General features: G+C 43.3%; 1 protein-coding gene across 2 annotated transcripts in view; it reads right to left on the reverse strand.

Annotated features, from left to right (window-relative positions):
• Positions 1-7,867, reverse strand: part of LOC120032032 (protein mono-ADP-ribosyltransferase PARP12-like) — a 34,617-nt gene extending 26,750 nt beyond the window's left edge. For both annotated transcript variants that reach the window (XM_038977948.1, XM_038977947.1), the window contains exon 1: positions 7,345-7,867. In XM_038977948.1, coding sequence (XP_038833876.1) covers positions 7,345-7,619 — 275 coding nt within the window. In that variant the 5' untranslated portion in view covers positions 7,620-7,867. The remainder of the gene's footprint in view (positions 1-7,344) is intronic.
• Positions 7,868-10,384: the final 2,517 nt, after the last annotated feature.

A 10,384-nucleotide genomic window follows, 5' to 3' on the forward strand; every position in this document is an offset into this window, starting at 1 on the left:
CATATGTTCACTACCGTTCAAAAGTTTGGGGTCACTTACAAATGTCCTTGTTTTTGAAAGAAAAGCAAATGTTTTGTCCATTAAAATAACATCAAATTGACCAGAAATACAGTGTAGACATTGTTAATGTTGTAAATGACTATTGTAGCTGGAAATGGCAGATTTTTTATGGAATATCTACATAGGCGTGCAGAGGCCAAGGTTACAGTTTTGACTTGAATCTACTTGAAAATCTATGGCAAGACCTGAAAATGGTTGTCTAGCAATGATCAACAACCAATTTGACAGAGCATTAAGAATTTTGAAAAGAACAATACGCAAATGTTGCACAATCCCGGTGTGGAAAGCTCTTAGAGACTCCGAGGTGGGAATACTTAAATACATTTCTAAAATCATGTTTTCACTTTGTCATTATGGGGTATTGTGTGTAGATTGGTGCTAATTATTATTTTTGTATATAATTTTGAATTCAGGATGTAACACAACAAAATGTGGAATAAGTCAAGGGGTATGAATACTTTCTGAAGGCACTGTATGTAAACACACAGATTAGTCTGTGTGGTTCCTCCTTTTGAAAAGACCCAATCTGTGGCAAAACCGCTTCCAGGTCCTAATTATTAGGTTATTATGTACTAAAATAGCAAGTATTTCCTTGTTACTAAAGCCACATCTAAAGTATAGTTTTAATTAACAGTCATCTACTAAGGTGGCACGCACAGCAACAGGGAGCCATGGAGGCATGAAATTAATACAACTGCAAGTTTATTCTTGTAACGGCTGTCGTCCTCCTCTTCTGATGAGGAGAAACGAGAAGGATCGGAGGACCAATGCGCAGCGTGGTAAGTGTCCATAATGTTTATTTTCAGACAAACTGAACACTACAAAATACAAAACAATAAACGTGAAACGAACGAAACCGAAACAGTACATGTGGCGACAAACACTAACACGGAAACAAACACCCACAAACCAAAAGTGAAACCCAGGCTACCTAAGTATGATTCTCAATCAGGGACAACGATTGCAGCTGCCTCTGATTGAGAACCATACCAGGCCGAACTCAAAGCCCCAACATAGAAAAACACACAGACTGCCCACCCCAACTCACGCCCTGACCATACTAAATAAAGACAAAACAAAGGAAATAAAGGTCAGAACGTGACAGTACCCCCCCCCCCCCCCCCCCAAGGTGCGGACTCCGGCCCCAAAACCTGAACCTATAGGGGAGGGTCTGGGTGGGCGTCTGTCCGCGGTGGCGGCTCTGGCGGGGGACGTGGACCCCACTTCACCACAGTTTTTGTCCGCCTCCTTAACCGCCCCCGTGGCCTCTTACGAGCGACGATCCTCGCCGCCGACCTTGGCCTGGGAACCCCAATAAATGGGCTCACAGGACTGAGGGACTGAAAGGCACCTCCGGACTGAGGGGCAACTCCGGACTGAGGGGCAGCTCCGGACTGAGGGGCAGCTCCGGACTGAGGGGCAGCTCCGGACTGAAAGGCAGCTCCGGACTGAAAGGCAGCTCATGACTGAGGGGTAGCTCAGGACTGAGGGGTAGCTCAGGACTGAGGGGTAGCTCAGGACTGACGGGCGGCTCTGGCGGCGCCTGACTGGCGGGCGGCTCTGGCGGCTCCTGACTGGGGGGCGGCTCTGGCGGCTCCTGACTGGGGGGGCGGCTCTGGCGGCTCCTGACTGGGGGGCGGCTCTGGCGGCTCCTGACTGGCGGGCGGCTCCTGACTGGCGGGCGGCTCTGGCGGCTCCTGACTGGCGGGCGGCTCTGGTGGCTCCTGACTGGCGGGCGGCTCTGGCGGCTCCTGACTGGCGGGCGGCTGACGGCTCCTGACTGGCGGGCGGCTCTGATGGCGCTGGACAGACGGGCGGCTCAGGCGGCGCTGGACAGACGGGCGGCTCAGGCGGCGCTGGACAGACGGGCGGCTCAGGCGGCGCTGGACAGACAGGCAGCTCTGGCGGCTCAGGACAGATGGGAGATTCTGGCAGCTCAGGACAGACGGGAGACTCTGACAGCGCTGGAGAGGAGGAAGGCTCTGGCAGCACTTGACAGGCGGAAGCACCTGTAGGGAGAAGACGGAGAGACAGCCTGGTGCGGGGGGCTGCCACCGGAGGGCTGGTTCGTGGATAGACCGGACCGTGCAGACGCACTGGAGCTCTTGAGCACCGAGCCTGCCCAACCCTACCTGGCTGAATGCTCCCCGTAGCCAAGCCAGTGCGGCGAGATGGAATAGGCCGCACTGGGCTGTGCTGGTGAACCGGGGACACCATGTGTAGGGCTGGTGCCATGTACCCCGGCCCGAGGAGACGCACTGGAGACCAGATGCGTTGAGCCGGCTTCATGGCACCTGGCTCGATGCCCACTCTAGCCCGGCCGATACGAGGTGCTGCTATGTACCGCACCGGGCTATGCCTGCTCACCGGGGACACCGTGCGCCTCACGGCATAACACGGTGCCTGTCCGGTCCCTCTCTCTCCAAGGTAAGCACGGGGAGTTGGCTCAGGTCTCCTACCTGGCTTAGCCACACACCCCGTGTGCCCCCTCCCAATACATTTTTGGGGCTGCCTCTCTGGCTTCCAGCCGCGCTTTCGTGCTGCCTCCTCATACCACCGCCTCTCGGCTTTAGCTGCCCCCAGCTCTTCACGAGGGCGGCGATATTCTCCAGCTTGAACCCAGGGTCCCTTACCGTCCAGAATTTCCTCCCATGTCCAGGAGTCCTGTGTTCTTTGCCGCTGCTGCTGCTGTCCTTTACCACGCTGCTTGGTTCGGTTGTGGTGGGTGTTTCTGTAACGGCTGTCGTCCTCCTCTTCTGATGAGGAGAAACGAGAAGGATCGGAGGACCAATGCGCAGCGTGGTAAGTGTCCATAATGTTTATTTTCAGACAAACTGAACACTACAAAATACAAAACAATAAACGTGAAACGAACGAATCCGAAACAGTACCGTGTGGCGACAAACACTAACACGGAAACAAACACCCACAAACCAAAAGTGAAACCCAGGCTACCTAAGTATGATTCTCAATCAGGGACAACGATTGATAGCTGCCTCTGATTGAGAACAATACCAGGCCGAACTCAAAACCCCAACATAGAAAAACACACAGACTGCCCACCCCAACTCACGCCCTGACCATACTAAATAAAGACAAATCAAAGGAAATAAAGGTCAGAATGTGACAATTCTCAAAATATTGCCACTTTACTCTCAAAATGTAATTTTGACTTTATTCACAAAATGTACGTTTTTAAAGTACTATCCGTGCAAAATCAAAGTGCCACCACCCATCACCAGTTATTTATTTTTTTCTCTTCACTTTACCCTAAAAGTAGACTACAGAAAGTAGGATACAGATTATATTTTTTGCCTGGGTTAGGCACAACATGTTATCTAAATGTAAATACCTAATAAGAGCTCCACAGTGGAGGTGTCATAATTCCCCCAAAAAACCTAGCGGTCAAACAGCGGTCAAACAACATTAAATTTTGCCCATATGGAATTTTAGAAACACTTAAAATAAGGGCTGTGTTTTGATAACCATGTAAATCTCTCTAGGAGAAGGTGACTTCTATCAATATATTCGGCTCTATTTACTCTCATATTCAAAAATGCTAATTAGCATCAAAGTAGACATCATGCAAGACTACAAATTACAGCAAACTCCTGCACATCATCTCTAGTTGACGCCTTTGCGAACAGGTATTGTGTCCATTTAAAACTTAGACAAGACAGTTCATAGAACTGTAAATTTAAAGAAATGTAGTCAATTTATTCTTTCGTAAATTTAGCTAACATTAGATAAGAATCTCTGAATTAACTACCTTTGCCTCGATTCGGTAGTCTCGTCTAGATCATCATGGCATTTGTAGTTCTTTATGATAGCCACATTAGCAACTAATTAGCATTTAATTAAATTAATTTTGGGGGGGGTAAATATACAGTTGAAGTCGGAAGTTTACATACACCTTAGCCAAATACATTTAAACTCAGTTTCACAATTCCTGACATTTAATCCTTGTAAACATTCCCTGTCTTAGATCAGTTAGGATCACCACTTTATTTTAAAATGTCAGAATAATAGTATAGAGAATGATTTATTTCAGCTTTTATTTCTTTCATCACATTCCCAGTGGGTCAGAAGTTTACATACACTCAATTAGTATTTGGTAGCATTGCCTTTAAATTGTTTAACTATGGTCAAATGTTTCGGGTAGCCTTCCACAAGCTTCCCAAAATAAGTTGGGTGCATTTTGGACCATTCCTCCTGACAGAGCTGGTGTAACTGAGTCAGGTTTGTAAGCCTCCTTGCTCGCACAAGCTTTTTCAGTTCTGCCCACAAATGTTCTATAGGATTGACGCCAGGGCTTTGTGATGGCCACTCCAATACCTTGACTTTGTTGTCCTTAAGCAATTTTGCCACAACTTTGGAAGTATGCTTGGGGTCATTGTCGATTTGGAAGACCCATTTGCGACCAAGCTTTAACTTCCTGACTGATGTCTTGAGATGTTTCCTCCAGCATATTCACAAGGTCCTTTGCTGTTGTTCTGGGATTGATTTGCACTTTTCGCACCAAAGTACGTTCATCTCTAGGAGACAGAACGCGTCTCCTTCCTGAGTGGTATGACGACTGCGTGGTCCCATGGTGTTTATACTTGCGTACTATTGTTTGTACAGATGAACGTGGTACCTTCAGGCGTTTGGAAATTGCTTTTCCCATGATGTCAAGCAAAGAGGCACTGAGTTTGAAGGTAGGCCTTGAAATACATCCACAGGTACACCTCCAATTGACTCAAATTATGTCAACTAGCCTATCAGAAGCTTCTATAGCCATGACATTTTCTGGAATTCTCCAAGCTGTTTAAAGGCACAGTCAATTTAGTGTATGTAAACTTCTGACCCTCTGGAATTGTGATACAGTGAATTATAAATGAAATAATCTGTCTGTAAACAATTGTTGGAAAAATTACTTGTGTCATGAACAAAGTAGATGTCCTAACCAACTTGCCAAAACTATAGTTTGTTTACAAGAAATTTGTGGAGTGGTTGAAAAACGAGTTTAAATGACTCCAACCTAAGTATATGTATACTTCCGATTTCAACTGTAGGTGAATATATTTATAAAAGTCATCCTAGAGAGATTTACACGGTTATCAAAACGTCACACCAGGGTAAGCGTACATAGAACACAGCCCTTATTTTAAATGTTTCTAAAATCCCCTGTGGGAAAACTGTATGGTGGAACTTTCACTGTGACCTGCTGCTGACTATCAGGCAGTGAGCAGGCTGTTACTGAGTGAGTGGTGGGAAGGGGGTGCTTGTGTGTGTTGAGAGCACTGGTTGAGAGAGCGCTGCAGCATGCAGCTGAGTCATGGAGACAACTTTTTACCAGTTGTAGGTAGACTATTTAGATTGGTCATTATGGAAACACCTATTTCCAAACCTTTTTCCATAAAACATTAATGTGCTAGAACTGATATGACGGAGACAAAACATTGTAAAAATACTTTAGGCACACTAGAGCGCTTTAGATAGTTGGTTTAAAGTCAACTGCATTCTAATGTCAACTTTTCTTATGGAAAATCAAATCGAGCAAAGGGTTTTTGGGTCTCGAGCACTGCGCAAGTGGAAATTTGAAATGGACGTTTTGGAATTCCCTCGCATGCTTCTGTTATAGGGAAAAAGTGACATTAAATGTGGAGAATGATAGATTTGCATATGTTGGCCATCAAGTAGGCTATTAATTTCTATGCCATTGTAGGCTACTGTAGCCTACCATTTGATACAATGAATACGTTGAAATCACGATATCAATTTGTGCCACTTGTGTAGCCTACCTGGAGCTGGCAAATGTATTTAATAAATAGCCTATAACTTCAGTTTGTTGTTGTAGCCTTATGTTATTATGCAATTATTAATGGCAATGTTTAGTTAATTAAATTGGAAGTTATCAATTGTAATCATGGTCACAGCTCAATGTCAGTTTCATTGAGGACTTTTCCCTGAATTTAGATGTTGGCCTACCAGGGGCTATGGGCTACCTGCATCTAGTTCAGCAAAACAAGGCAAAGTTGAATTGCAATTATAAACACTGATTTTAGTCAATAGCCTATTCCTATTGAAATAACATGTCAAGCTCGCAAATAGGCCATTTATAACAGTTCGTAGACTTAACATCTGGCACATAATAATGGCACAATTGCCAGAAAATAGTGTTTATTGGACAGAGATTTTGAGATCCTCTGTCCAACTTTCATCACTCAAACTCTCCTGTCGGATTTATCTATAGTTATGCACATGCACAAACTGGATTTATTTAGTCCTGAATGCTGATTGGCTGACAGCTGTGGTATATCAGACTGTATACCAAGGTTATGACAAAACATTTATTTTTACTGTTCTAATTACACTGGTAACCAGTTTATAATAGCAATAAGGCACCTCAGGGGTTTGTGGTAGGACAATATACCACAGCTAAGGGCTGTGTCCTAAGAACAGCCCTTAGCCGTACTATATTGGCCATATACCACTCCACCTTGGGCCTTATTGCTTAATTATAGCAGTCAAAATAAGTTAAATCGACATCCATTGATGGAAAATGTTTAACAAGGGTGAATTATCTTTTCTCTTGCGACATATTCTTAAGCTCAGAAGGATCATTATTTTGATGGAAAACCGAATTTTACCTCAGCCCATGTCGTTACAAATTATGGCAATATTCCTTCCTAACTGCTAGATGACGTTATGGAAAAAAGGGTTTATTGGATAAATGTGGCAACTCCTCTCTTGCTGTGTGAAAAAAAATGGGGGAATAGTTCTCCGGCCTTGTGCGCGGGTTTTGAGGGGTCATTGGTTAAAAATATGATCTTCACCTGACAACCCTGGTGGCTCTCAATATACATCAATAACGCCATAAAGCAGGGTTCCACAACTGGCAGCAATGGTTGTTTTATATTTGCTCCCCAAGTTTTCTGAGCAAAAAAACCCGAATATTTTTGTTAATTTTTATTTGGACATAAAATACTAAAAACACCAGGAGATCAGCTGCAAGTGATTTTAATTTGAGAAATCTGTTACAATTATTCCCAAGCATAATTATAGAGAGACTTGATCGTATACAAATGTAAGCAAGATTTGAAATCATTACGTTTCAGTGAAATATTATATCTGTTTGGGATTCTTGCGGTCAATTTGCAGTCAAAAGATTTGTAATTATGATCCCTGCCATGAAGCAAAGGGAAAGGCTATGTGCCAAAAGTTCCCCAGAGCAGGCCTTGTGATTAAAATAGCGTCACGGTAACAACAGTAACAAAATTGGGAAGCGTTGAAGTTCCATACCTTCTCCGACTGAATGGGCAATCCCCAAGCATGAATCGTTTACAAAAATGTAAATTTCGGCATCCCTGGCAATCTTTGGATTTGCACAGTCGAACTCCAGTCTTGGCTACCACCCTTTCCTCTCCGTTAAAATCAACAAAACAAAATTTCGCTCTATTCGTAATTACATCCCGCACCGAGCCTTGCAAGTCACTGTAAAAATTTGCATCTAATTCATCGACGTTCATTGATCCACGATTAGCACAAATAAGTTTAGTTATTGTCGATTCCGTCATTTCTTCAACCCGTTAAACACAGCTATATTCTTTCCATATGGTTCGGAACTCTGACGAGGAAATGATGTGTTGAGAAGGAAGCTGGTGAATGAATCGAAAACGAAACTTAGTATAACCTTACTGATCATTCCTTCTTCTGCAATGCAATAAAGCGTTCATATTGCACAAAATAATTAGCAAGATCTTGACACTAGCCAATGTGTTATAGTATTTATATAAATAGGCCTGGAATCTTTATCATTGGAGTGTAAATATGGAGGTCTACCATCGCCTGTCTACTGTAAAAAATACCAACTATTCCCAGTAGATGTCAGATGCATCCCATCCAAACTCTAGGCCCAGGGGAAATTCATGTCAGTCAAATCACCTACAGTGATCAGAATTTTTTAAACATGTAACTATCAATATATTGCCATTAATTTGTTGCAATTTGCATCCTTACATTTGTGCATAATTGTTTATAGTGTTACGCTGCATACTATGTGAGTGCCAGTTGAGGTTGCTGAGGGAAGGATGACTCATAATAATGTCTGGAATGGAGTCAATGGAATGGTATCAAACACGTGGTTTCCACGGTCGACATTCCAGACATTATTATGAGCCGTCTTCCCCTCAGCAGCCTCCACTGATGATTGTGCTGCCGTTACCATATGCCAGGGAGTTACACTCACGGCTGTACAGCAAGATTGAAACTCTCTCATATTACATTGGTGGCAGAGGTGGGATAGCCCCTGTTGTCTCTGGCCTATGTTGTAAGTGTACCATTGAACGCCATGTTGGGCTTCATGCAAAAGTACACATAGGGAGAGTAGGGCTAATTTGCTGATAATAGGCATATAATATCTTACATCAGGAGTACTCAGCTCTTACCCTACGAGGTCCGGATACGAGGTCCGGAGCCTGCTGGTTTTCTGTTCTACCTATTAATTAAGTCCCAGGTCTAAAGCGGCCCCTCAAAATGCCATGGAACTGGCTTCGAGGTCCCGAGTTGAGTTTGAGGGGCCTACATACATAGTATAATTGACAAATGTTATAGAGGGAAAATATTGTTATGAGAGTTTTATTAAAATATGCACCTTTTGGAGGACCCCCTGGGACCTCTTGAACCACCAGGGGCCCCCAGTGGCACATTTTTATTGAGCCCACTTTTGATGGCTATGAATGGACATCTCATTTCAAACTCATTCCACGGAGTGCCTAGTGTCTGCAGGTTTTTGTTTTTTCCTTTCAATTAAGACCTAGACAACCAGGTGAGGGGAGTTCCTTACTAATTAGTGACCTTAAAACTTCTTATGGCAGCAATCCCATTAACGGGATGATGTGACAACAGCCAGTGAAAGTGCAGGGCGCCAAATTCAAACAACAGAAATCTCATAATCAAAATTCCTCAAACATACATGTATCTTATACCATTTTAAAGGTAATCTTGTTGTTAATCCCACCAAAGTGTCCGATTTCAAATAGGCTTTACAGCGAAAGCACCACAAACGATTATGTTAGATCACCGCAAAATCACAGACAAACACAGTCATTTTTCCAGCCAAAGACAGGAGTCACAAAAAGCAGAAATGGAGATAAAATGAATCACTAACCTTTGATGATCTTCATCAGGTGACACTCATAGGACTTCATGTTACACAATACATATATGTTTTGTTCGATAAAGTTCATATTTATATCCAAAACCTCAGTTTACATTGGCGCCATGTTCAGAAATGCCTCCAAAATATCCAGAGAAATTGCAGAGAGCCACGTCAAATAACATAAATACTCATCATAAACTTTGATGAAAGATATATGTTTTACATAGAATTAAAGATACACTTGTTCTTAATGCAACCGCTGTGTCAGATTTCAAAAAGCTTTACGGCAAAAGCACACTACTCAATAATCTGAGAACAGCGTTCAGCCACAAAAGGAAGCCATACAGTTACCTGCCAAATTGTGCAGTCAACAAAACTCGTAAAAAGCATTATAAATCTTCACTTACCTTTGCTGATCTTCGTCGGAATGCACTCCCAGGACTCCCACTTCCACAAGAAATGTTCGTTTTGTTCGGTAATGTCCATCATTTATGTCCAAATAGCTATTTTTGTTAGCGTGTTTGGTAAACAAATCCAAAGTCAGGAAGCGCGTTCACTAAAAGCAGACGAAATGTCAAAAAGTTCGTAACAGTCAGTAGAAACATGCCAAATGATGTATTGAATCAATCTTTAGAATGTTTTAACATAAATCTTCAATATAGTTCCAACCGGAGAATTACATTGACTTCAGATGTGCGATGGAACAGAGCTCCCTCTCATGTGAAAGCGCATAGTCAGAGCATGGTCAGGTCATGGCAGACCTGACTAATTCCTGTCTCCTTCGGCCCCACTTCACAGTAGAGGCATCAGACAAGGTTCTACAGACTGTTGACATATAATGGAAGCCGTAGGAAGTGCAAACGCATCCATATCCCACTGTGTATTCAATAGGGTCTTGGTTGAAAATCGACCAACCTCAGAATTCCCACTTCCGGTTTGGGTTTCTTCTCAGGTTTTTGCCTGCCATATGAGTTCTGTCATACTCACAGACATCATTCAAACAGTTTTAGAAATTTCAGAGCGTTTTCTATCCAATACGAATAATAATATGCATATATTAGCAACTGGGACTGAGGAGCAGGCAGTTTACTATGGGCACCTCTGTGCAACTTTCATCCAAGCTACTCAATACTGCCCCTGCAGCCATAATTAATGCATCGCTCAAGTACAAGGGTGGAGCAT

Source organism: Salvelinus namaycush, chromosome 38 (assembly GCF_016432855.1).
Source record: "Salvelinus namaycush isolate Seneca chromosome 38, SaNama_1.0, whole genome shotgun sequence".
NCBI classification, from domain to species: domain Eukaryota; kingdom Metazoa; phylum Chordata; class Actinopteri; order Salmoniformes; family Salmonidae; genus Salvelinus; species Salvelinus namaycush.